This window comes from Salminus brasiliensis, chromosome 6 (genome assembly GCF_030463535.1).
Source record: "Salminus brasiliensis chromosome 6, fSalBra1.hap2, whole genome shotgun sequence".
NCBI classification, from domain to species: Eukaryota; Metazoa; Chordata; class Actinopteri; order Characiformes; family Bryconidae; genus Salminus; species Salminus brasiliensis.
Window position 1 is genome coordinate 38,165,789 of NC_132883.1, and position 27,261 is coordinate 38,193,049.

At 40.2% G+C, this 27,261-nt stretch overlaps 1 protein-coding gene across 3 annotated transcripts in view; it reads left to right on the forward strand.

Moving 5' to 3' along the window:
- Positions 1-728: 728 nt before the first annotated feature.
- tp73 (tumor protein p73) overlaps positions 729-27,261 on the forward strand; it is a 43,140-nt gene continuing 16,607 nt past the window's right edge. For 2 of the 3 annotated variants that reach the window (XM_072682306.1, XM_072682307.1), the window contains exons 1-4: positions 729-845; positions 4,558-4,653; positions 5,524-5,662; positions 15,758-16,003. In XM_072682306.1, coding sequence (XP_072538407.1) covers positions 4,586-4,653; positions 5,524-5,662; positions 15,758-16,003 — 453 coding nt within the window. In that variant the 5' untranslated portion in view covers positions 729-845; positions 4,558-4,585. Of the gene's footprint in view, positions 846-4,557; positions 4,654-5,523; positions 5,663-15,757; positions 16,004-27,261 lie in introns of those variants that run through there. The other variant, XM_072682308.1, reaches the window with a different exon arrangement.

A 27,261-nucleotide genomic window follows, 5' to 3' on the forward strand; every position in this document is an offset into this window, starting at 1 on the left:
TTCGGCTCACCCGTTGTTTCGGAAGCGAGCTCTGCGTGAAACGTCATAGACTTGAGTCGGTCACAGCCAATCAGCGTCGTCCGTGTGAATTCTGGGTATTGTAGTTTTTATCATTTCTTTTTGCGTCAGCGTGAATTAAACAGATTTTACAGTTATTGTATGTCTGAATTAGATGATAAATCGCTTTTATGTGTGCTAATGCCTTTGTTAATCTCATAAAACAACATAATAATTAATAAAGCACATAATAAACATGTGTATGAGCGCAATATAATTAGCTAACGTAAAATTAAACATTAAAGAAACCAGAATATATAGTCAGCTAATTTCCGGTTTAAGACAAAGAATAACAAAGTGCTGTTATTCTTATTATTAATACACTTTCTCTTTTTTTTTTTTGCGTTTCTGTGCTGCTTTGGGAACTTGTAAGGCTGTTGGTGGCTGAGGATGTGTGGTCCCCTGGTGAGAGAGTCGTGTTTCCCGCTCGTGTGAGCCCAAACGGCGGCTAACGCCTCCTCCTATCCCCCCTGTCTCCCCCAACCCAACCCATCCCAGCACGCAGGAAAAAACTATTTACCCTAACCTGCATAATCAGCTCATACGGACACCTTCCACGGCTTTTGTTTCACTTGACCCTCTTTGTACAGACTCGACCAAAGAGCTGTTAAATCCTGTGAGGTGAGTGTTATTGACGCCTCACTCCATAAGCGGACCGAGTCATTTCCTCAGCGCTAAAGAGTTGTGAGGGTCAGTTCCACTTGAAGGAAAATGATCGTGGGAATCAAGAAATTCTAGTCTGCTGTGGATATTTCTCGTTTGGAGCAGGAATTTGACTTTGGATTTAGGTAAGTGAGCGCGAATAGCTGTTTGTGTGGCCGTTTGTTTTATTACCCTGAAGGAGCTTGTTACTGTACCCGTGTGATTAATGCATGCATGACTTTAGTGTTTTTATTTTTATTTTCTCAGAATCGTAAAAGAGCTTCATTTTACTAAGATTAGAGAGTGAAGTAATCTGCGCGTACAGGCTAAATAAAAAAAACATAAATAATAATAATTAATAAATAAATAAATAATAATAATAATAACTAAATAAGTAAATAGACATTATATATATATAAATGATGTAGCTACTGTCTAATTGTCAGTTTACCAGTATCATATTCATCATAGTATAATCATATTACCTGTATTTTTAGTGTTTAAAGTTAAATGCAGTTGGCTGTTGCGTGTTAAGTGTGTGTTATTGTTAAGCAGGCTCCACTGTCAGCGACTTGAACGCTGAAATAATTTGCGTTATAGATTTTGTGTGTGTGTGTGTGTGTGTGTGTGTGTGTTTGTTGGTTGGGAAGTCGATAGATAAGTGTGTCTGAGAAGGTGATCAGAGTGGTCAGAGTTCAGCTTTGATTGTTTGCTCTCGGTGAGTACAGTAACGTGGAAGAAAAATAGCCTTTCTGAGCCAAAAGGACAGATATAATAACACATACTACAGTCATACATTACAACATATAAAATATTATTATTATTGGTTTTTATAATTTTGTTGTTGTTGTTTTGCTTATGCACATATATTAATAATAATAATAATAATAATAATAATAATAATAAGGCAGAAATAATCATAATCAGTATATATTCAGTAATAATAAAATAATAATAATAACAATAGCCAAGGTGAAATTATACAGCCACATATCTGCATTTTAACATTTCTAAAAATAGTCTTAGTAATCATTCTGCTTCCAGTCTCCTGAAATGTTGGAAATGTTGTCTCCTTAAGGATTTTAAGCACTTTTGAGCCTCGCGCGTCCCTAAAGCTTTATCCTCCCAGGAGCTGAGTGTGTGTGTGTGTGTGTGTGTCTGTGCAAGTGTGTGTGTGTGTCTGTGCAAGTGTGTGTGTGTGCAAGTGTGTATTGTATGTAACTCGTCGTCAAGGCTGCTTTGGCTAACTTGGGCGCAGGGCAGCGTTAAGCTGTGGACGTTGGCAGTATCGCGTATTTATGGCACTCTGCGGACCACGGTAGTGTAGCTCGCGCTCCCAGTGCAGCTCCTGCAGGGCTTTTGCGATGAAAGGTAACTGATCTGCGCGCGGCGCGGTGTCTGAGCTGCTCCTCTGTTTGGACTGTTCGTTTTCGCATCTTTATTCATCATATGATCAAAGACTGACTGTGGCTCCCTGTGTGCGGAGAGGGATAATTCAATTCTCCGGGCTGGTCCCACTGGTCTGCGTGTAATTGCTGAGGAACAAGCACTTGCGTCTCAGGGCGATGGCCATCATGGGAATAAGGTTCTTTCTCATTTAGCCGAGCCCTTAGACACCTTCCTCAGGAAGACCTTTCAGGATCAGCTCCTGCTCACTTTAGCAGCTCAGGTGCGCGGCGTGTGTCCATTCACTACAGCCTGCGCCTGGGTGTCTGCCTGGGTGTCCGCCGGGCAGGTCAGATAGGTCCAGTTCGACCTTCTGATAGTAGTTTTATAAAACTGTGTGAATGTGGAGAGCTGGGAGCCAGATCTGTTATCTTCTCATATTTTCACGCATTACAGTGAAATGGAACATTTATACAGGTGCACCGGGTTTTCACCGAAGCAGAAATAGAAAAAGTGCATTACTGTAATGTGTGTGTGTGTGTGTCTGTGTGTGTTTGTGTGTGTGTGCGCGCGCGCGTGTGTCGCACTTTCCCTTTCTGAGCTTCGCTGGCGTTTGCCGTTGTCGAGACAACAGGACGCGCGCGCTGAGCCTCACTTAGCGCGCCTTCTGACGCAATGACGTCACCCGCAATAGCAGCGCGGACGTTCAGGGACTTTAATAATATCCCTTAAAAATATGCAAATGATTTAGAAGCGATTATAACTGTTCAAATAAAAAAAGAAAGAAATTAAATAAAATGAAAAAGGGGAGGCTTATAGAGGAATGCGTCTTCTTTGCTATGTTGGGCCATTTTTTGCATTTCAAAATCATTTACTTTAGATTTTGATTATTTTATTTTGTATATATACTTACTTATTTTAGTATTTTTTTTTTTTCTTAGCTATATAACAGTTCCTGTTAGGTCTGGGCGAAATGTTATAATGTCATAAAAAGTTATAGCACAATATGCTTTTCTGAGATATCGTCAGCACTTAAAGAACACTGACCAACTACATGTGCTATTACTGAGAGTGTAGAATCTGTAAAAATTCTACAAGTTGATTTTGCTAGCATTTGCTTGTAACATATGCCATCACCGGTCCTTTATTCCCATTAAAGATTGCAAAATTAATGTTACAAATGTGGCAAAGATGGTGATTGCTCACCCCTCATTATTGGCATTGGACTGATGTTTAGATTTGACTGATATTCTGAGGTGATTTTTAATTATATATTTATTGCACTTTAAGAGCGATCATTATACTAAAATTGAATAAATGTTACTGTAATACTTATCCAGGTACACTTAAGACCAGTTTCTACAATTTACAAATGTTTGTGTATCAACATTGGCAAACAATGTATATGAAAATACATGAAAGTATGTGAAAAAAGCTGGATCTCGACACTGGCATAGAATGCCCATATTGGTGCATTGTAAACATTAAAAAATAAATTCTTATAAAACATCTATGCAAATCCATTAGACTTATTACATATCTTATCATGTCACATTTCTCATTTACATTTGATGGATAACTTTACAGGGATCGGAAATAAATATCCAAATGGAGATTAATGTAAAAAGATTTTGTCACATTTCTATTGGTCCATTCATTGTTAAATATTGACACAATAAAAATGATTGGCTGATTCAAATTATGTAAAAAATTGGAAAATGGAAATACAATGGAGATTTAAGGTTTTTGCATGACAAAACAAATACAGTAAAGGTATATGTGGAGACTACAGATGTAGGTAGTCTACATTCCAGTGAATTTCGGTTGGCTTCTTTAGGGTTTGTGGAAGTTGCTGATCTCTGTCCATTTTTTTTTTTGTTGTTCTCATTATATTTCATTTCTAAAAACATGGCAACCGGCAGACCATATTCCACCACTTGGAAGGCACTTTCTGTTAGACACCTCTTTGTGCACTTGTCTTCATCTCTTTTGGGTAGAGGATGATGCCTTGCCATTGTTTACTGGGGTGGGGAAAAGGAAGTCAAGCCTGTACCACGTGGTGTGCAAGCCCATCGGGACGGTGCCAGGCAGGTTCAGGCCTGCCAAACCCAGCACCTTGATTCTGAATCTGCACACCCAGCCCAAAAGCCTGCTGGGATTTAGACTGGAGAAGCAGCATTGGGAGACAGGGTGGAAATGATTTTCAAATAAAATCTTTGGTGTGCTTAGGGCTCTCTGGCCTGTTCAATTCAAACACTGGCTCCTATTCATGGGGTGTAATTGACCAGCTTTGAGAAAGGGACAGTTCTGAGCTCATGTTAGCATCGTTTGAGGTGTGGAAAACCATGGTGTAATAAGCATCACCTCATAGTTACCTCTTGATTGTTGCTGTGTTTTTATTCGGTCAACACTCTGACAGTATCTGCTGGTTATTAAGAGACTGATAACACTTGTCTTCTGTGCACTTTTCAGAGTAATTTACCCCTCGGTGGAGCACCCCATGTCCAAGATGTCCCAGTCCTCCACCAATGACGAGGGTACAACCTTTGAGCACCTTTGGAGCAGCCTGTAAGTTCCCTGCAAAGTCTCACGTACATTGATGGTTATAGTTACATTTAGAAAAATCCTGAACCATTACTATAGGATTCATTGGTTTGCTATTAAGGGCATTAAAGGCAAGATTCTATATGAAACCATGACGATTCAAAAAAGTATTTGAATACTTAAATTTACATGTATGGCATTCGGCTGGCACACTTACATTTTAACCATGTTACACAGGTAGGTGAATATAGCTTTAGGAGTCTTGCTTAAAGGACCCATATTGGTATAATGCGGTGTGATTGCCCAGCCAGGCAACTGAACCCTAGTCTGCCATGGGGACGGCAGTGCTGGTACACACTCTGCTAAGCCAACAGCTAACCTTTTAACTTCTTTTTTGTTTGATTAGATGGTTCTTCATATTCAAGGAAAACCTACTGTAGATTTGCTTTAACCCATTGAGCCCTTAGATTATTATATAGCTCTTAATCCTAATGCAGAAACCGCTGTAAATTATTATAATGAAATAATACAAATAATCTTTGTTGATGTATCTCTATTTATTTTTACACATTTATTTTTTTCTAAATAATACATGCATCCACTTCCCATTCCATTTATAATGAATGAGCCAATAAAAATGCTCCAAACTGACTTAAAATAAAAGTTACCATTTTGGAGATTTTGTTCAGGCAGCAACAATATGTACTAAATGAAAATAATGAGACTAAAAACAAAGCACATACATGGGGCAATTTATGGCCATTATATCTATATTTTAATGGAAGTAATTCAGCACCACAACCTAATTGTGTGTCATCTAATGAAAAAATGGCCTCAACAAAACAAAATAAGCTCCTTCCAGTCATTCACCGAGTGTCTGCTGTTGCCTTTCAGGGAGCCGGACAGCACGTACTTCGAGCTCCCTCAGACCAGTCATCCAGGGGACAGGGGACCGTCCAGCAGCCTTCCCAACAACCGGGCCGAAGTGTGCATGGACGTCTACCAAATGAGGGACCTGAATGACAATGTCATGGTGAGAAAACATCTGCAGGATCATCGGTTAGGGAGCTTCCTGAGCAAACTGTGACCAAGAAGCTGATGAGGAACGTGTGTTCAGTTTAGACGAATGTGGTTTCTTGGTAGTTACAGGTTACAGGAGTTGTGTTAGGAGTGTGCTAGAAGTGGAAATCCGTGGCCTAATGGCAATTCACTCCTCTTAGTGATGCAGTGGCTTAAGAATCAGATATAGATTTGCGTTACTTGTTATTGATGGACAATATTAATAAGCTTGTTTGTGTGGAAGTGGGCTTTAAAAAGGCAGGAGTAAAAAAGTAAAGATGCTACAAAGCCTTCTATGAGATTTGCTGTAGAAGAACCGTTTTGGTTTCATGAAATACCATTTTCATAAAAGAGATTGTGTGTGTGTGTGAAGAACCTTTAAATAGGCAATAGTCAGCTTTCCCATCATTCTTTATAGAACCAAAATGGTTCTTCTATGGCATCATTCATCATCATTTTTAAAAGCCTACATTTAAAGGGAGATTACGGGAGATACATTTGATCTGTAGACAAAAAAAAAAAAACTACCAGATAAGACTTTTTAACTTTTTTTACAAGCTCACTTTTACCAGGCCTTTTTCATAGACCATGAAGAGCCTTGTCTCAAAGGCAGCATATAGCACCTTTGTTTCTACGGCTGTCCCAAGCCAGGGCTGCTTTTCCCTCCGTATGGGTGAAGATTCCCTCCTCGCTGGCTGGTTTCCCTCTCCTCCACTCTGTTTTCCCTCTCCTCGGGCTCCACAGCAGGCCAGGCTACGGCCTGGGATTTAAAGAGGGAGGTTATAATGGCTTAATTAGAGGGAAAAGCCAAGCCAGGAATATGACACCTGCTGCTCCCTTCCATCTGGGGCACACGTGCTGAGAGAGAAGGATGGGGGGGGTGGGGGGTGGCGGTGACTGGGGGGTGGTATTAATATGTAGATGGACGGATGGATGCCTTAGAGGGCCCAACTGTTTTGTATTTTGTGCGCTATGACTTATTGTATACACTGTTAAAAACAAAGGTGCTACAAAGGGTTTAGTTGAGCGATGGCATAGATGAACCATGTTTGATCCCAGAAAGAAAAAGATGCACGTGTGAAGAACCTTTTAAAGAATTAACGGCGTGTATGTAATGGATCTTTACCAATTTAAAGGTTCTTCACACTCGCATCTCTTCTGTAACAATAGTTCTAAGGCCATATGTGTAGACCTTATTTCTTGTTAACATGTTTTACCATCCAAACTAGGCTTTTTTGGAGTGCCACATGGTTCAGTTATGGGTCCAGTTACCTTTTTTAAATTGTCAAAATTTACCCACATTTTACCCACAAGAGTCTCTTTTAGAAGTTGTCGTGTGTGCTATTAGCAGTGCTGATTATGTATGGGTATACGTAGCAGTGCAGGTATTAGGGTTTAGTTTAGATTAGAGTGCTTAACTGCAGCACGGAGAAACAGTAGCCGATCCAGAGGTCTGTGGATGTATATATCAAGTATATCAAAACTATATACTGTACACTTTTCTCCATCTGTTGCGCAAGGTGTCATTGGTTTGATGATTGTACACTCTTAAAGGTGAGGGTGTACAAAGGGTTCTTTGAGCCATGTTTGTTTTAGAGATCTGTGAGCGTGAGCGAGAACATTTAGAAGGTCTAATGAACCTTCATCTGACTTAAAAGATCTTCACCAATTTACAGGTTCACACTTTATTGGCTGTTTATAAAACCATAAGTGGTTCTCTTACGGTATCGCTCAAAGACGCCTTTATTTTTAACCCTTCATGCTCTGTGACTTTTATTACACCCTAAGGATTACGACTCGGTCACTACTTGCAAAGCAGTGGTGAGAGAAGCCAGGAACCATCGTAGGTTCCGAAGAGTTTAGAAGGTTAAGCGTGTGGAGCAGATGTTTTTCTGGGGTTTTTCGGCTTAGGCCTGCAGTATTCTGCAAGAAGAAATTGCTTTCATGCTTTTGCGAGGGCTTGTCATTTTCATAATACGACATGGCATCATGTTTTTTTTTGAGGCTGGCGAAAATGAATGTTTGATGTTCTTTTACGTGAGCCACGCTTCAGTTCAGCTCTTGTCAAGAACACTCAATTTGCTTTCAGATAAGTGCTATTATACCTGCCCCCTTGCAGCTAAATTGGTATCGTCCAATCCATAGCGCAGGCAAGTCCAGGCCTGCCCTTTTTGTTAATAAATAGTCATGAGGCCAAAAAGTGGGAGGTCCAAGATTTGTTGTTAGCTGCTGCTGGAAGTTGACAGGGCCGGCACAGGAACATCAGAAAAAAACAAATCCTCCCACTGTCCTATAACAGTCAACCCTGCTCAGAGCAAGAGGGCTAAAGGCAGACTGGTCCAGGATTTAGTTGGTTATTATTTTTTTTGTTATTTTTTATTTGGTCTTGCCACGCTCACCTGTGCTCCCTGCAAGGTCACATGACCAGCCAGGTGGGAGAGTGCCTACTGTCAGCTGCCCGCCCTGCGGGATCGCTACAATGCTGTGCATCGGTGACCCGACTCATCGTTACGGCACGGTAGGTGAGCTTCTTCCACGAATGGCGTGTTTATTCAGTACAGGAGGGAGAAAGTAATGGGAAGGTAGCCAAAGCTGAATATTGAATTAATAGTAGAGAAATGCAGCACATGTGATCATCTGCTGTCATTTATCCTGTCAAAAAAAGTATCCTTTAAGCCAGGATATTTGTCTTCATTATCAGTGAACAACATGCCATTTCTTTGCTGTTAATTAAAAAAAGTTAATTAAACCATGCAGAGCTAACTTTATCCTGATGGTCTTTCAAGGCACAAGGTTTATGCAGCACTAGCTGATTTGTGCTGTAAGTGGTGCAGGTGTTCACTGTCAAATTTCCTGAAGTTACAGTTGGCATTGGGGGACTAAACTGAGAGGCATGTGTCGCCTTCAAGCAGAGTAAATGTTTTCTAAACTAACAAACTAACCAAAGGTGCCTTTTGATGACCATCATGTAGCGTGTCACTCTGACCGATACCTGTTGATGCAGACAGGGTTGTCTGTTAATGTGCCTTCTAAATGAGCGGTTGTGCTCTGGTTGTGTTCTGTAAAAGACAGGGAGTCGTTAGGGAGTCACTTAGGGCCCACTTATTGCTCAGGGGTCCTAAGCGACTGCTTATACTGCCTATGAGCAGCTTTATTATTAGGGGTCCGAGCACTGAGTGTTACTTTGTTTTTGTTGTTGTTGTTCTTCTTCTTCTTATTATTATTATTAGTTGTATTATTATTATTATTATTATTATTATTACTACTACTACTATTAGTACAAATCACATAACACAATATGTATTTAATAAGGTTCAATATTTCTTTATTAATTTAATTTAATTTTTTTTATTATTTAGTTTTTCAACCTTTTACATTTAAATGTTCAGGTCTAGTCTGTCATTGCCCACTACTAAACCTTAAGAATAACCATAATAATAAGGAAACACAATTTTCCTATTATATAATATTATATATTGATATATAATATAAATAAATATATAATAATATGGTAAAATATAATAATATATATGTAACATTACTTTAGCATTTGTTAACATTTTCCCTGATTCAAGTTTTACTTTTTATTTTTTTTCATTCACACACGCAATAACAAATTGGATGACGTTTGAGATTTGGGCCCCTAATTTTGGAAATGGCATATCATTTTAGAATTATTATTAAGTAAGTTTGTAGCAAATATTTATTTGAATTGCACTCAGATCTATTTAGAATGTAAAAGTAGTTTAATTATGTGGTTTAGTTTAAGTTTTATAGGTTTTAGTTTTTGTTGTGCTGTGCTTTATGAAACATGCAGTGAACGTTTGGAGGTGCGAAGTTTCAGGCCTGCTCAATTTTAACACAAAGATTGGATCATTTTGCATGGTTTGTTTACCATAGCTTACTGCACATGCCCAGACACACACAGCTGATTCACATACAAAGACCACTGTAGTAAACACATCAGACCTATAACAACATGAGAACTACAGCCTTGCACCGCACCACCTGTGCAGTAGAGGGCGGTGTTTTTGCACTTAATAGACACTGTTGAGTTCAGCTGTCATTCCTGTGCACTGTAGTTCACCCAGCAGAATGTGTCTGAGCACGCTTTTAAGATTTACAGCATTATGTCATGCCATCCCTCCACAAGCTGCCTTTTCATCATCTTTGTCTGAGATATCATCAGTGTGATAGGATGTTGTACCCGCTGTAGATGTGTATATATGGCTGGGAGCCCAACACCTTCTTTACTTCTCAGCTGGCAGTGACTGGTCGTCCATCTGTGAGTGTGAAGAACCTTCACCTGATGCAAAAGATTCTTCATAGAACCAAAAGTGGTTCATCTATGGTATCCTTCAAAGAACCCTGTGTAGAACCTCTATTTTTAAGAGCGTAGTGCGATATTACACAGCTTAATATATTCAGCCTAGTCTGCAGCGTACAGTCCCTTACAAGATGATAGATATGATGTCTTTCCCTGGAAGGTTAGAAGGCAAAGGGCAGGGGCTGAAATAAGTCCATACACCATATGGACAAAAGTATTGGGACACCTGCTCATTCTTTATTTCTTCCAAAATCAAGGGTATATCTGTCTCTACTGTCCTGGGAAGGCTTTGTACTAGATTTTGGAGGAGCATTGCTGTAAGGATTTGATTGGACTGAGCAACGAGAGCGTTTAGTGAGGTCAGGATGTTGGATGATCACCACCCCGCCTCATCATTCCCAACTCCCCAACTCATCCCAGAAGTACTGGGTGGAGCATTAACCATCATTCCAGACAAAACACAGTTCCACTGCTCCACAGCTTAATGTTAGGGGGCTTTGTACCCCTCCCACCCACACCTGGCATTAGGCATAGTGCCAATAGGTTCCTGTTAATCTGCTCCAGAAATTTCTATTATATTGCCAGTACTTCTCTACAGGGACTAGGCAAGCTGTGTGTGTGTGTTTGCATTTGCACATTTGTGTGAGCAATGGGTGCAATGTAAAGTTGCTAAACGCATTCATTAGGGGTTCTGATAAGGTTCTGATAAGGTTCTGATATTATGGACTGTTTTCTAGTTTCTATTGTAAAAATGCTCCACACTGCAGACTTTACACTCTATTATTTACCTTCTGAGAACATCTGCACTGTTGTCGACTGAGAATAATGTCCGTTAAGGGCGCCTTCAGGCAAGCAAATGGCGCTCTGAACACATGACAGATCCACAACTGGATTGGGGTTAAAATAGCTGATTCTAGGGCTGGGCGATGTGGTAAAAAGCAATCTTATATCACAATTTTTAAAGATATTCATGATACACAATATTTATCACGATACATGTAATCACAGATAATATACATCAGTAGCGACAGATTCTTAAAAACTACTATTCAGGGACTCTTCTGTACTGAATACAGTGGTTTGTCTGCAGCTGATCAGTGTTCTTTAAACACTAATAATATCCTCAATATGCTTAGAAAAGCTGTTGTGTATCTCGATAACAAAATTCATCACGATATGTCAAAATATTGTTATTGCCCAGGTCTAGCTGATACCCAATCCATTAAAATATCATAAATAAATAAAAATATGCATGGATAGGACCAAGACATCAATAAATTGGTTGAAATGTTTAATGAAAGTAAAATAGACTGTTTTTAAATTCTGTTTTTTAGTCACTCCACTCATTCTAAAGATTCATGAACTGGCTGTAGACCTATATTTTTCCACTTTTTTTACAGCTGTTTACAGCTGCCATGTTGGTCATGTAATTTTATTGCATTTTATATGTGATGTTGATTAATGTTAATAAAATATTGGAAAAATAAGTTTTCCTTGGTGCCTAGTTTTCCCATACAACATCTTGCATGTATCTCTACACCTTGATCATGTTTCAAAAAATGTTTTATCCAAAACCTAATATTAGAACTGTTGTAAAACATAGTCTCAGACTTCAGCCTTTGTGTTCGTACCATTTTACGTGTTAACTTTATGTATAGGAATTCTTAAACTCTGCACACATCTGGTTTATTCACTACCACTGCGCAAAATTCTGACTGATGAATTGTTCCAGAACAGATCATTTTCACACTAAACCCATCTAGTTGACTTTTCTTTTTTACATTGTAGCCATATAATCATACACAAATTTTGAGCAATTGGTGGAATTCCCTTTTAACCTCATGAAGGCCAGACTGACCACAGCTGTCAGTCATAACAGCAAAAGAGGTTGTCGAACAGGGGGAAGTGTTCATACGCTCTTAGGCCAGAAAGTGAAAGTTAGCATTAACGTTGCGGGGCTTTCTTTGAGTCTATGACACACTGCTTTCACTGCTGATGACAAGCAGATTGTACGAGACTTAGTCTACGGACTGACACAGTAAGCTGTGACTGACAGTCAGTGGGAGACTGAGGTGGATTAAGCTGCTGTTTGGGTGTGCATGTGCTACTCCTCTGCTTAATCTGTTCGGCCTGAAAGAATGCTTAGATGGTGTATGTTCACACACGAAGCCGCGGCTTTGATTCGGTCCTGTTTCGACTTGCCGTGCTACATGTTTCAGCATTGTAATGAGGTACAACTGAGTGCCTGTGTGTGTGTGAGCAAGTGAGCAAGTGTGTTCCTCATATTGAACATTATTTTAGTTGACAGTGAGGGTTTGGTTTTCCCCACCTGTGTGGAAAGCCCCCTATCAAACTTTTCAAAGCTCTAGTTTGGGAAGGTAAACCATGTAAGCTGAACAAAATGCTGACAGAGACGTAGGAGCGCTTCAAGTTTTATAGATAATGAAAACAATTACCTTTTTTTCCGGCAACAATTATGTGTGTCCTCAGAGTGCCCTCAATCTTTACAGTGTTGAGAGACAACACTGGCTTATCTCTGTAGTCTTGTCAACAGGGAAGAACTCTTTAAAATAGTGACTTTATCTCTAAGCTCTATAGCAAGCCGTTTTAGCAAGCCTAGAAATGCCACTAACAATACAAGCCCTAACTCCTTTCTTACTTAGTAAATACCTAAATTTGAGGTCTGAGTAATGCAGTTTTCCCATAGAGACACTCTAATGTCAGATATCAACTATGTTGATACCTTATTAAAAAATTCACTGTTTTAATATACTTTCGTGCTAATATCAAATATGAAACGACTAAAGATGTGCAAAGTAGCAGCAATAAAATATAACAAAACAAAACCAGTTAAGGCAGTAATTTTAGCTTTCAGTCTGAAAGTATTTTGTGTCCTTGCTTCATTTGTATTAGTGACTTTTATTTTAACATGGTCTGTTTGTTATTTTGTATTAGAGACTTTTATTTTAACACAGTCTGTACATTCTCTTTTATTAGTGACTTTTATTTTGATGTGGTCTTTTTGTGCGTTTGTATTAGTGACTTTCATTTTGAAGCAGTCTGTTTGTGACTTTTATTTTGACATGGTCGGTTAGCAGCTGAGTGGAGCGTTTGCCTCTCTTGTTTTTTTGTTACACAGGCTGCGTCCCAATTGCCTGTTGCACACTTATACTCTGAGATTAGACTATATACTAATCTTAAGAGTGAGGGCTTCACATGTTAGTAACATATTATCCCATTTTGTACTAACAGGAAGTTTTATCGTCACTGCTGCTGCACTTGCATCGCTCCTCCCTTTATGTCTCAGATTGCATGCTGGGATAATAGTGTCCATCATAACCATAAACATACTGCATACTCAAAAACGAGTTAGTATTACTAATTAGTACGCAACTGGGACACACTCAAAAAGGTACTTCTCCTTACACTCTACTTAGACTCCCACACCTCACACTAATATAACTCTGCTCTCCTCGCACACACCAGAGTGATGGAGCTGCAGATGTCATTAGTATTGGGACACCTGCTCATTCTTTGTTTCTTCCAAATTTAAGGGTATAAAAGGTGGAATTCTTCATGCAACTCTTCACCCTTTTCTTGTGTAGCTTGTGTAGATGTTCCCCTGAAAACTTTGGACACTTATAGCCTTCTGCTTCCTGCTTTGTGGGCGTCCGTTATTACAATGTTCAGAGTGCTAGGTAGCTGCTAAGAGGACCACCCGGCTGCTGATTGTTGGAACAAGGTTTGAGGAGTCATTTGCATGACTGTGAAACAGGCCATAGCCCAAACAAGCTAACCCTCTGCTTTCCCTTAACCATCTATGCCTTTCATTCTTATTCTCCACCCCACCCTCACCCCCTGTCTTTTTGTACTGGGAGCATGTCTGACAGGTAGACATTGACACGGTCTGGACCTGTGGAAGGTGTTTTCCTGCAAGTGCGTACTTGTGCCAGTGTTGTCGTCTAGGTAAGGGCATGCCATAATTAGGACAATGTGCACTTCGCTGTCCTCCGTCCCCTGCCTGCACTGTTCAGTCTGCTGCTGCTATCCACAAGGGTCACAGTTCAGAAGACAGGCTCAGAAGCAGGGCTATCTCAGAAGAACGAGTGAGAGAGGCGCGAGAAAGGACGGGGCGTGCTGGGACGAGACGTTAGGGCTGTAAGGACAGACATCGCCGTGCATGTGATACTCAAGCGCTCTGCATTTATGTACTGTGGGGCTTTGCTGGATGTAGTTAGAGCTTACTGAGGAGTCACAGTTCAGGCCATTGGGACGATGTACTATGTGAAAAAGAAGGTAAAGGCGTCTGTGAACACGTTCTATGCAAAACTTCTGATTGCTGATTCTGATTTCTCTGAATGTCAGTGAGTGAATGCCTCTGTGAGGAACTGTCTTAGTGATATCATCATGACTTCTGATGGCTGCTAACATGCTTTGCAAAAAATGGATTCATTTAGTGTTAACTGCTGCTCCCTGGAAAAGGGGTTCTGCAGGGGCAGCAGCTCTATACGTAGATTTGTGATGCCTCCTTGTGAGCACCCTTTAAATGTTGAAGGGCCTTTTCACGCCTGTAGTTCGTTTGCTCTGGTCTGATTTAGATAACAATTTTGAAAACTCTGCGCTACCATTTTCTACCATTTCACTGTCTCTACTATCCTCGGAAGGCTTTCTACGAGATTTTGGAGCATTGCTGTGAGAGGAGCATTAGTGAGGTTAGGATGTTGGATGATCGCCACCCCACCTCATCATCCTCAACTCCCCAACTCATCCCAACATGACTGGACAGAGCACAGTTCCACTGCTTCACAGCTCAATGCTGGGGGGCTTTGTACCCCTCTACCCCATGCCTGGCATTAGTCATGGTGCCAGTAGGTTTACGTCTATCTGCTCCAGAGAGTCCTATTCTATTTGCAATACTTTTCTACAGGGACTGGACAAGCTGTGTGTGTGTGTGTGTGCAATGGGTGCAACTTAAAGTAGCTGAATGCATTCTTTAGAAAGGTGTCCACAAACATTTGGACATATATGGAACATTACCCCACCTAATCAGCTATGTATCTGCAGATCAGTGAGTCAATTGTAGCCTATGTGTGAGTATCTCCTGCAGTGTAGTGAATATTCCAGAGGGTTGATGTTTGTTGCAAAGCCTGAGGACTTTGAGCTCGGATCTGCTGCCATTTGTCTGAAAGCTTGAGGAATGTTCCCACTTCAGGAGTGATCTGTAACCTGTTACGGGCTCATTACGAGCAGCCTTTCAGGTTAGTTACAGCTAACTTTTCCTAAAAGTCGCCTGCTAAGAGGCTCAGCCAAGAACAAAGATCCTCTGGAGTTGGTAATTTATTAGGGGTTGGTCTGCGGGGTGTGTCAGCATGTGTGTGTGTGAGTGAGTGTCTCCTCATCGATGATGGAGGGGTATGGCAGGCAATTAGACGTCTGACAGATTACGCTTGTGTTTTACAACCCCCGCGCCTGGGGGGGGGCATAGCTGCTGCGGCTTAAAACCCCAGTGTAACTGGAGCCCAGTGGATGTCTTCCAAACTCCTCAACCCCCCCCCCTCCCGCTCCCTCTCCCTGACACCTCTTACCTGTTGCCGTTTCACCTCCCTCCTTCGTTTACCTGTGGCTCCACTTCTTTTCCCTCCTTCCTGGCCGTTTACCTGTCTCTCCCTCTTTTTTTTCACTCCCTCTCCCTCTCTCTCTTTCTCTCTCTCTCTCTCTGTCTCTCTCTCTCTTTCTACTCAGTCTCAGTATAGCTTGCTGAGCAGCAGTATGGAGCAGGGATTGGGGAACCGTGCAGCGTCCACCAGCCCCTACAGCTCCGAGACTGCTTCCAACGTCCCTACGCCGTCGCCCTACTCGCAGCCCAACTCCACCTTCGAGGCCATGTCTCCGGCCCCGGCCATCCCCTCCAACACGGACTACCCCGGGCCGCACAGCTTCGAGGTGACCTTCCAGCAGTCCAGCACGGCCAAGTCCGCCACATGGACGGTGAGTGCAGCAGCTCGCTTGGAAAGTTTTATTTTTTTGGGTGGGGAGGAGGGAAGGGGGGTTGCTGTGGTATCACGTGAGGGGCAGAGTGTGTTGTTTTGAGCTTGCACTGCCATGCTGTTGCTTGCCCACAAATGTAAAACTCACTTATTCGTCTTCTGTTTGGAGGTTTGGGGTTTGGAGCCGTTCACTCTTGAGTCTTCTGAGAGCTCACTCACACAAGCTCTGACTTTCTCAGGTCTACATTTAGGTTAATTCATCTCGTATAAGAATAGAGTGATATATGGGCCTCTTCATATTTAATCAGGCATCTTAATCTGTCCGGTGTCGCTGTCAATGCTAGTGTATCATCTGTTAAACGTGAGGGCGGGTGTGTTGCCCAAGGCGAGCTACCATATTGATAAATATATGCAGATTTCCAGAACAATAATATTTTGAACAACTGTGCTTCTAAGATCTTGAAGACTTTGGGTCTGTCATACATAAAACTCAACTATTTTGAGTGAATATTGTTGAGATTGTTGGATTTAACCATTTCTCTTAAGTCCTGTAACTGAGACAGCAGTGCTGGGTCAAAATGTACAGGGGGTTTAAGTAAAACTCACCTCTTCTCTATTGACTCCAGGCACCACTGGGCAATCTTGAAGAGCCTTCAGCTTAAATTAATTAAATTTATTTAAGTGTTTACGTTAGGTAAGCTCAACCAGTTTGACAGTGGTATAAGAACCTATATCTTTATACACTTCTGATGGTGTGAAAACCTCAGTCAGAAAAGCTAACATTTCTCATTCTGAGATTGTCTTCATAGAAATATTATACACATGTAGCATTATCCGTCTCTTTTACAGATGTTTGTGACTAGTTTTAAGTCATTTTGTGTATAGAATCTGTCCACTGGCATGTTATTTGAGGGTGTTCAGGGTGTTTAATGCAGATGGAATGAGTTCACTTCACAAAGTGATGTAAAATAAATAAAAATGTCTTGAAAAACATTGAATATGTTTAAGATAACAACAATTAATCAACTATTTCATAATGAGAAATATGGCATATGTAAATTTCAGGTGATAATATTTTTGCAGTGTCATAGCAGCCTGCAGTTTTCCATGTTCTCCATTTCAGATAAAACCTGCTACACTTTCCTTATTGTTCCACACATACAAACTCTTAAAAACAGAATGCTATACACTTGTAAAAAAGGGGTACTTTGTGGGTTCTTTAGTAAAGACAGTGGTTCTACAGTACATACAGTACACCATGAAGACTCAAAGAACCATTTGCATGTTTAAGTGGTTCTTCAAATACAAGGAAAACCTCTTGTAGATGGTTCTTTATAGCACCTTTAAAAAAAAAAAGAGTTCTCCCAAATGAGTTCCTCTCTTGTTAAGAGTACTCCAACATGTAACCCGGGATGTGTTGGGCTTCTGCTCAAAGTCAGGATTCCGCTTAGAAGGACCTTAAACTGAGAAGCTTGAAAGCGGAGTCTTCTCTGTTTTGCCCAGCGTCACTGCAAAAAAGGATGTCACCTCCGTCTGTCATGAAGTTGACCCCCGAACAACAGAAGCCCGGGGGTCGCCTCTTTCGGCTTGGCTTTTAAGCTGTTTGTCGGATCAACTCAAGCGTGAGCCTCGCTCATTCTCTGCATGCGTGGAGTTGTAAGGTGATAGCAGCATCGCCGAGGTGATCACCCCGACCATCGCTCATCCTGTTGCCACTCCAGAGCATTGCCTCTGGCGCCTTGCGTTTCACCTCACTCTCAGAGGTTGCATATGTGGGAAATCACACTATTCTAAATCATCTGGTGGTTGTGGGTTAGTAATCTCACACCCATGGACAGCCACACATGAAGACGTAGGACTGAATGTGGGTCGAATAACCTGAGGACCTGAGCTCTTGGAACACAAAAAAAGATATACATCTTGGTTAAAAGGTTGTGATTCTTGACGGAAAGGAAGAGGAACCTCAAAGAAACAGCTGGATTTCAACAGCTGGCCTTCTCAATCATTCTTAAAGGGCCAATATCATGCAAAATATCATTTTCCTTGCATTAGTGCTGGATGACACAGTACCAAAAGCAGCCTGTTGAATTGTATGGGATACAAGGAGGTCAGAAAAAGGATATGGGGCCTTTCTTTCTTATTTATTTTTTTTTTATTATATTAGGATTGAAGTTAAATTGTGTTTGTATGTTGTTTGCAGAGAATGGTTGCCCTAAGAAAGACACCTCTCTTAAATGGAAGATGTTTCCCCATTGTCTAAACCCAGCATGTGTTCTTGGGTGTGGGCGAACAATCCCAAATCTTTTCAGCGGTTGTAGGTTAGTAACCTCAGTTGGAGGTAATAGAGCAGTGGATGTGAGATGTGATACTGTATGTTAACCTGAGTAAACAAGTTCCAGGAACACAGAAGCTGTGGTCCAAAGTCCAAACTTGAGGTACCTTAGCACCTTACCTCATTTTTCACCCCCAGACTGTTTCTATTGTCTTGAGAAAAAAGTAGGCATGTTTAACCCCTTAACACTCCAAGGAATATTACACATGAAGGTGTATTACTCAGTAACTACAGGGACTTCTGTACAAACGGATGGGGCTCTCTGGTAATAGCCAGAGTTTGTATTAACACTTTTGGCCCACTGGTAACATGGTAAGCTGGTAGTCTGAAAATGATAAACTCCTGTTTAGATCATCTTCACTTTATCTTGTCCTAAAGAATCATTGGTAGATCAAAAGCATTCCCTAAGCCAGTACCAATAATTCTAGTAATGTACTATAGCTGAGTAAGGGTGTGACAAGGCATATTGTCGCGGTGGGACAAAAAAAAATATTACAAAAATTTATATTACTGTAATTTTTGACTTTTTAAATATGATTTTAATGTGGCTGCTGTTCTTCACTTTGGCTGTCTGAAATGCTGCCTACTCAGGCAGGAAGGTACTGGGTCAAGCCTGTAAAAAATGATTCCTGCTAAAGTCATCTTTATCTTTCATCTTGCCTAATGTTTGCAAAGGCAGCGTAGATGTATCCTTTCAGAAAGTTGATGAATGGACCAATAGAAATGCTCCCAAATCGACTGAAATAAAATCATTTAAAAACCTTGATTAAGCCCTTATATACATTTGACACCTTTTTGATTCTAGAGTTTGATATTTTATGCATTGAAGATGTCAATGATTCTGCAGAGTTTTAATGATGCACTCAGGTTCTCAAATAAAACCTTCATCACTCGCCATGCCAGGTCTCCAAATGAAAAAAGCCCCCAAAATCACAACCGTTAGAACTTAGAGGCTCTTCAGAAAAAAACAGACCAGTTTTTTGAGCGTTGGTGTGTGTGCAGAGCATAAACTCCACCCCCCTCTTGCTCAACTTTACTTCTTTAAACTCTGAGCTAAAGGCGTTCTGTATAGTACTGAGAGGGGATAGTAAGGGGACAGTGGAACTCACTTTTTAGTGCTATTTTGAACCAATTTTTGAAAGGCCTACACTTTTTAACCAGTCCAAGAACCTTTTAATCACACAGATGGCTGTTTGAGTTCATTCTAATTCTGTGTAGAACTATTACTTTTCCTTAAGAACCCCTAAAAAATCCCCTCAATTTAAAACTGTAGGATGCACCCAGATGCCTAGTTCGGTTTCCTTCTACCGAAGACCATAAACAAGAGATCTTCTGAAGAATCCAAGGGGTCTAATAGTATTACACCTATAAAATGTGATATGCTGTTTTGTTTTGATGCTGTGTTGAAAACATTACACCCCAGAGCTTCTCAGTGTCTCTTCATTACTTTGAAAGAAGGCAGCTGTGTTTTCTACATCATAGGAAGCATCAAACTGAAGATTCAGGCATTTGCCTGGCTTCTCAAAAGCGTCATAGTATTTCTATTGGTTACATTCGGTATTCTAAAAACTGCCATTCTCTCCATTAGCGAGCTTAGTGAGCGTGGTCTTCTTGATAGTGAGACAACCCCAACAGAGTGATGAAGAGGAGTCTGTTGACGGTGAAACATGACGACGGCATCTTATTCTCAGATGTGGTTTATAAGATATCTCTCATTTTGAAGGGAACACGTTTGATGCATACAAATTAAGTGTCTGCTTATCTCATCTATCCTAGACAGGCATGACTGAGCAGTTTGCTACACACACACACACACAGACACACACACAGTAGAGTGGGGAATATACCTTTCATGTTTAAAATGAGCCTGCATACCTGTTCTAACTGAAGGGGGGGAAAAGTGTGCCTAAAGCTGCCGTGTTTGGCTTTGTTAGCTGCAGGCAGTACTTAAGGAGGGAACAATGTAAAGTGTGTGCTGTGGAAAGATGAACTAGTATTACTTTGTTGTTTTACATGGCTTAGAGGAAAGATGAGCCACGTTCTAATTTTGGAAAGTTTTTTTTTTTTTTATGTAGCACAGATAGTGAAAAGTTACTCATTCCTGAAGCATTCAAGCCTTTAAAATGATTTAATTACTGTCAAGTGCACTGGCAATATTTTTTTATAATAATATAATATAATATAATATAATAAAAACCTAAAAAATAAAATGGTTTGTGATCTAGCATAGTAGTCCATTTCTACCATTTCAAACTTCTAAGTTTCAGATAATCAAATAAAATAAAACTTTAGATGTTCCTAAATTGACTTTATAATTAATATGGCTTATGAATTATATTGTGAGTTTATAAGATAAAATGAGTTTAGATTGTGTAATTTATCAAAACTGAAAACCTAACGAAAAATAACTGTAAACAAAGAACCACAGTTTATTACTAGTTTAGAATGCCTGTTTGGCCCCAAAATATTTGACATCTAAAATATAATATTTTGTTGTTATTATATATAATATTGAAATCTTCACTGTACGTGTTCTTATGGTATACAGTATGTATGTGTAGATAAAATAGGGACTTTACAGGAGAAGAAAGAAACCTTCTTACCTTTCTTCTTACCTAGTCAGTGTAAAAATATTTTAGTCCAAAGCATTCTGGAGCATTTCTATTGGTCCATTCATCATGAAATTCTGACCTGATAAAAAGAACAACTGCCAGATTTACATTATTTATAAGGGAAAAACTGCATGACAGTGACAATATATATTATGTATATATGTTGGAACTGTAGCGTAGTTGATTCTCATATTCCAGTTAGTTAATTAAGGAAGATTTTTCTAAAGACGATTCTCAAATATTTTGCATCACTGTTCAGTTATTTTCATTAGGATTTCATAAGCTAGCAAGAATCTAACCATGCAGGTTTTGGCAAGTCTGCACCATAAATTGTTGCTTCATTCATTCTGCATTTGAACATCCCGGATGTATTTATTCTGGTTATGTATTCTGGATTTGTTGTGGCTCATTTATATGTTGAATCCAGGCTGCTGGGATGCTGCTGGAGCAGTGATTTTCTTGGCTCCCAGCTTTACCAGTAGCTTCCCAATGACAGATTCACTACAGGGAAAACAATGTTGGTTTCCACTGACAGAAGCTGAAACTGTGTTTTGTATCAGATAGAGCCTAAACACCGCTGATGTGTCAGCAAAGTTGTTATTGAATCTGATACTGATCTCTTGCAGAAACGGTGGGTCCAATCGTCACAAAGTAATTACCTAATGTAAATGCATTTTTCAGAGTAATGTCATACAGAAATGTAACAAAAGAAAATGGAGACAGAGTTTTATTAAGACAATGAAAAGACAAAGATTGTAATGCATAAGAAAGATTCTCCCCTTTAGCTACAAGAAGGACCCTGCACAACCAATAATACAAAAAAGGGGGATTCAAAAAATATATATATACAATTCTGGATGTGTGTTACTTGAAAAGTTCTTGTGGGGAAAAAAGTTACTGCTTTGGTTTACAAAAGCAATGTGAGACCGCCTGGAGGTGTCATGAACTTGCTAGACCCATCACAGTTGTTTCTGCTATTAGCCTAGACACAAGCAAGCTGACCAACCGACTTTGTTACACAAACATTTTTTAACATTTCACCATCAAAAGGATTCTCTTGTCTTAGGCATGCGTGGTTCTGCATCTCCAAAGGCTTGAGACAATGATCACTGAAGCTCTCTGCGAAAGTGCTTTGTTGAATGAGAAAAATATCTATGCTCCTTAAAATGCTTAAAATGAGCAAAAATGCAAAAATGTATTAGCATTTGAAGTCAATTTGCCTCATCTAACAGACGTTCTTAAGAAGAAAGTTCAGTTTTTACAAAGATTCTGACATCCGCAAGTGTTTTTTTATTTGGGGATTCATCATTAGTGCAGAGCTGTGAACGTTTCTGACGCTTAAAACACACCGTGATTCTGACATAGACTTTTTTAAGACTTTCTCAACAAGTTCTTAGAGATATTTCGGTCAATGTGGCCTATGGTTGAAATTTCCCCTGCCCAAAAATGTTGTGCATAGATATAATAATAATAAATAAAAAAAAGTGGTTTATTTGCGGCCTTTAAACTCAACCAAATTGATTGGATCCTCAAGCTGCCTGCCAGCGAGCAGCGGACCTAGAGGACACAACCCACAACCCTGTGATCAATACCCCAAGTGCTCAAACCACTGAGCCACAAACCAGTAGCTCATTGGTGAGCTATTGGCAGAGCTGACTAGCATTTGGATCTATATGGTGACAAGATAAGACAAAAATCAAGGCAAGCAGAGACAGGACCGGGATTTGTTCAACTATTAGGACACAGCCCTCCTTTGGCTTTTTTCAGATGGGAAGTAGTCTACCTGTGTTACCATTTTATGAGAAGCAAAGGATATCTTTTTACACTTGAAGACATTCTTTATATTGAGGACAATATTTTATGCTGTTGCCCGACACTATCCATAATGGCTCTACCACTATATACATGTGCCTTAATGATAGAGTGGCCTATATCCAAACCCACAGGCTGTAAATTCTGTGTATTCTCCGTTACTTTTTTTTGCCTTGCCCTAAAGCCCACGCAGTATTTGCTCGATGATATGTACATGTATAGGTCTGGTCCTTTTAGTATCCATTGAAAATCCAGCAGGGCAATGGAGAGCTGCCCTAACATCTCTGAGGACTACACAAACCTTCACTTTAGCTCCTGAAAGAAAGGAGATCAAAACTATGAAGGATTACTGCCAAGCCGTGTGGAATGCAAAGTGTCGAATCTCTAATTCAGGGAAGTCCCAGGTTTGAGACAGAGGTTTTGCAGGCTGTTGTTATGTGGGATTACTATAGGAGAAGTGAGTGACTCACTGGGAGACAAGCTGAGGGGCTACAGAAAGCAGCACGGTTCGGGTTTGTGTAGCCGCGGGCTGCAGGAGGAGATGTATAGGGGCACATTGACTGTAATCTGCCTGATCTGCTATGTGCCATGCTCTGCTACTTGAGACGCCAGTCATCCCTTTCATATTGAGGGCATTAAAAGGCCTGTTATACATTATATATTTATGTTTAAATAAATTATATTTATTTTTATTTTCATTTAATTAATTTTCATTTAATCTCAGAATTAGAACAGGGATTGGCTAGGGATGTCCCCTACTGATCCAGGCATATTTGAATGGATTGGGTATTAGCTATTTTAATTCAAACCCAGTTCCTAGTCTTTGTTTTAATCACAGTGTTCAGAGCGCCATCTGATGTCCTTAAGGCACTATTACCAGACATTATTCCCTGTCGGCAGCAGTAAACAGACCATAATATCTGAAACTTTATAAAACTATCACTAAGAGGCTCTGTTTTACCAGCACTAAAGAGCGTCATCCTTACTGTTTCTATTACTATATTTACTACTATTCATGAAACATTTGTAGACTATTTTAGTCGTATATTTATTATGAATTATTAAAACATGGCTCTGATGCTCTGATTTGAGCTGTTTACTATTGTCCCTGTTTAAAAACAGTCCAGCCATTTCAGTCCTAGAATCCTCCTTAGAATCATAATTATGGGCAGGGCTAAACATACTGCTGTAGACTGAATAGGAAGCTCTATGCAATATATGTGGTGTTTGTGACAAAAACAGTCCATTTTCGAGGTTTAGTTTCCATGTGTGGATGTTTGATTTGGCATGAACCATGAACCTGAACCATGATTGAAAAAATGGTTTTACAGATTCAATCAGGAGTTCTCAAGACAGTTCTCAGATGGTCTGCAGTTTGGCTCGCATTTATTAAGTTATTAAATTAGGTTGAAGCAAAAATCTACCTTCTGGAAATTTTTGAGGACCAACTTGGAAACTTCTGCTCTAAAGAGACCATGCATTAAAAGTTGTGATTTTTCCTAGTTAGGGCTGCCTAAAATGTGGCCTGCAGATCAAAGCTGACCTGTTAAGATGTTTGATTTGGCCTGCAAGAAGGTTACCATGAACCATTTCTGTAAAAGGCAGAAAGACTAAGAAAGATGTGGGAGTTTAAATAAGCTTTCAAAGGTTTAAAGAAGCTCGACAATGTGTAAATGTTCTATTCCACTTTAAGGATTCTTCTCAGACCCTTTAGATCAGTGGTTTTTAAACCAGTCCTTAAATAGTCCACATCTTTGGTCTTGTTTGGTTGGAGCAAGAATCTGGACCATCTTAAGGAAATCTAGACCTTCTGAGGATTTTTGAAGACCAGTTTGAGAACCACTGCATTACATTGTGTGAAGGTTTAAACCCACATCTCATTTGCAAACACAATTCCCTAAAGCGACCATGCATTATAGATTTCCGAGCGTGGTCAGGGATACCTAAAAAGTGACCAGCAGGTGAAAGCCCATAAGGATGTTTGATTTGGTCTGCCAGAGGGTTACCTTAAAAAGGCAAAAACATGGGAGTGTGAAGAACTTTTCAAAAGTTTAAAGACGCTTGACATGTAAAGGTTCTACACCTATTTACCGATTCTTCTCAGGAGCCTTACATCAGTGTAACTGTCTGATGGTCCTTGAAGAAATCTAGACCAGCAGATTTTTTGAGAACCAGCTTGAGAACTACTGCTTCACAAATAGTAGTCTGCACACCTAGTTTGCAAACGTAGTTCTCTAAAGGACCTCCTGTTGACTGCATGCACTCAGGAGTGAACAGTGCATCTGACGTCCAACAATTTTATGAGCCCTTTTTGAGCCCTTTAATATTCAATATTCCTCTGCCATCTTCTTGTTTTAACAGTTCTTGATGCCTTGCTTCTGTACGCACAGTGTGCATATACATACATATTGACATACTGAAAAAGCTGTCCTTGCCTGTGCCGAGGTCTTGTCAGGCCTTTCATATGATTAAGCCATAAACTTTTATTGCCGCATCACGTCTGTCGCTCCCATAACCCCCTCATAAAGACCTCTAATGACGAGGTTGCCCTGAAATGAACGATATTTAGCCTTTTCCTCATCTTTGAACTCATGTTGTTCCCCTCGAACTGTGCCCAACTTTTAATCCGTCCTTGGAATCAGATCGGATTCTATTCATCGGCTCCAGCATGCCGTGATATCGCCGGTCGAATCATAAACACAAATTATGTATCAGGGTAAGTGATGAGGATGAGGAGGCTCAAATAAGAGCTTTGCTTCGAGCAGACATTCCAGAAGCTCAAAAGGAACGAGGTGTCATAAGGGATGAAAATGAGTTCTAACACCCTAGCTTTTCCAGTAAAGACCCCAACACTTTTTTCTGATTATTATTGTTGGCGTGTACACGGGGCAAGTCCAAGCATGCCTCGGATTTCGGCGTGTTCCTAGCCGCCATTCCCAGCTATTACCCTCCTAGTCAGACAGCGGGTCTCAACACGCCCCACACCCGGCGCATCCTTCCGCCCAACAGCACACACACACACATCACATCATAAGGGCTTCACATATGGAGAATATAGAAGTGAATATGCACACACGCCACTATGGTTAAGTGCGGTTGTTGTAGTTGTAGTCTGTTTGTTCTACATGCCTAAAGCTAGATGTTCTATTAAAATTGAGGAATAGAACCAATAATAGTTCTATAGTTGCACTGACCATTTTTGGTCTCCTAAAGACACCATGTTTAAGATGTGGGAACCTTAAAAGTTTAAAGAACCTGATGTAAAGGTCACAGATTTCAAGTCCTTAGGCGGCCCACATTTCACATTTTGCAGTCACAGTTTTGCCTTGCCTTTGTGTTGCAAGTTGGGTTGGAGTAACAGTCAAAAACATTGGAGAACCACTGTTTTACAGTATGTGGAGCTTCTTTAAACTTGGCTCATCTCATTTGCAAACATAGTTTCTCCATAGAAACGGCCATTAAAAGTTAAGAGGAAAAAAAGAAGTTTTAGATTCTTCCTAGAACCTTTACATTACCGGTTCTCAAACCAATCCTCAGATGGTCCACATTTTGCATGTCTTGCATTTGTGCTGCAAGTTGGGTTGGAGCAAAAAGTCAGACCATCTGGGGGTCTTTGAAGACAAGATGAGAACCACTCCTGAGTTCTTTAAACTCAGCACATCTTGTCTGCAACAAGTTCTCTAAAGAACCGTCCTTTTTTTGTTAACCTCTAGTGGTTCTTTGTCCAAAGGTGGACGTGAGGGCGTTTTATTTGTCCTGCCAGAAGGTAATCCTGAAGCATGCTTGAAAAAGATGATTGTGAAGAACTTTTTAAAAGTTTAAAGAACTTTGACATAATGTAAACGTTCTACGCTGATTAAAGGATTCTTCCTAGAACCTGTACATCCGTGGTTCTCAAACCAATCCTCAGATAGGCCACATTTTTGCTTTTACATTTATGTCTTGCATTTGTTTTGCAAGTTGGGTTGGAGTAAAAATCTGGACCATCTGGAAATCTTTTAGAGGACCCGTTTGAGAACCACTGCTACATTATATTGAGGTTCTTAAAACTCAGCACGTCTCGTTCGCAAACGTAGTTGTCTAAAAAAAAACATTGAAAGATTTTAGAGAACCATCACTGGTTCTTCTAAGGCAGGGTTGCCTAATGTGTGGCTCGTGAGCCAAAACTGGCGCCTTAAATTCTGATGTAAGGATTCTTATTAGAACCTTTCCATAGTGCTTCTGAAACCTTGGACCTTGGATACGGTTTGTCTTTGCCTATATGTTGCAAGTTGGGTTGAAGTCTGGACCATATGGAGCTCCTTGAGGACCATGTAAAGAAACTATTGCTTTACATTACGTGGAGGTTCTTCACATCTCACATATCTTAAGGAACCATCCGAGTGTGGTTCAGGGCCCAAAGTTGGTCTGATAGGAATCACATTTATTATCTACTATTTATTATCTACTACAAACTAGTCAGTAACTAATGTAAAACTAATATAGACTTATATTGCCATGTAG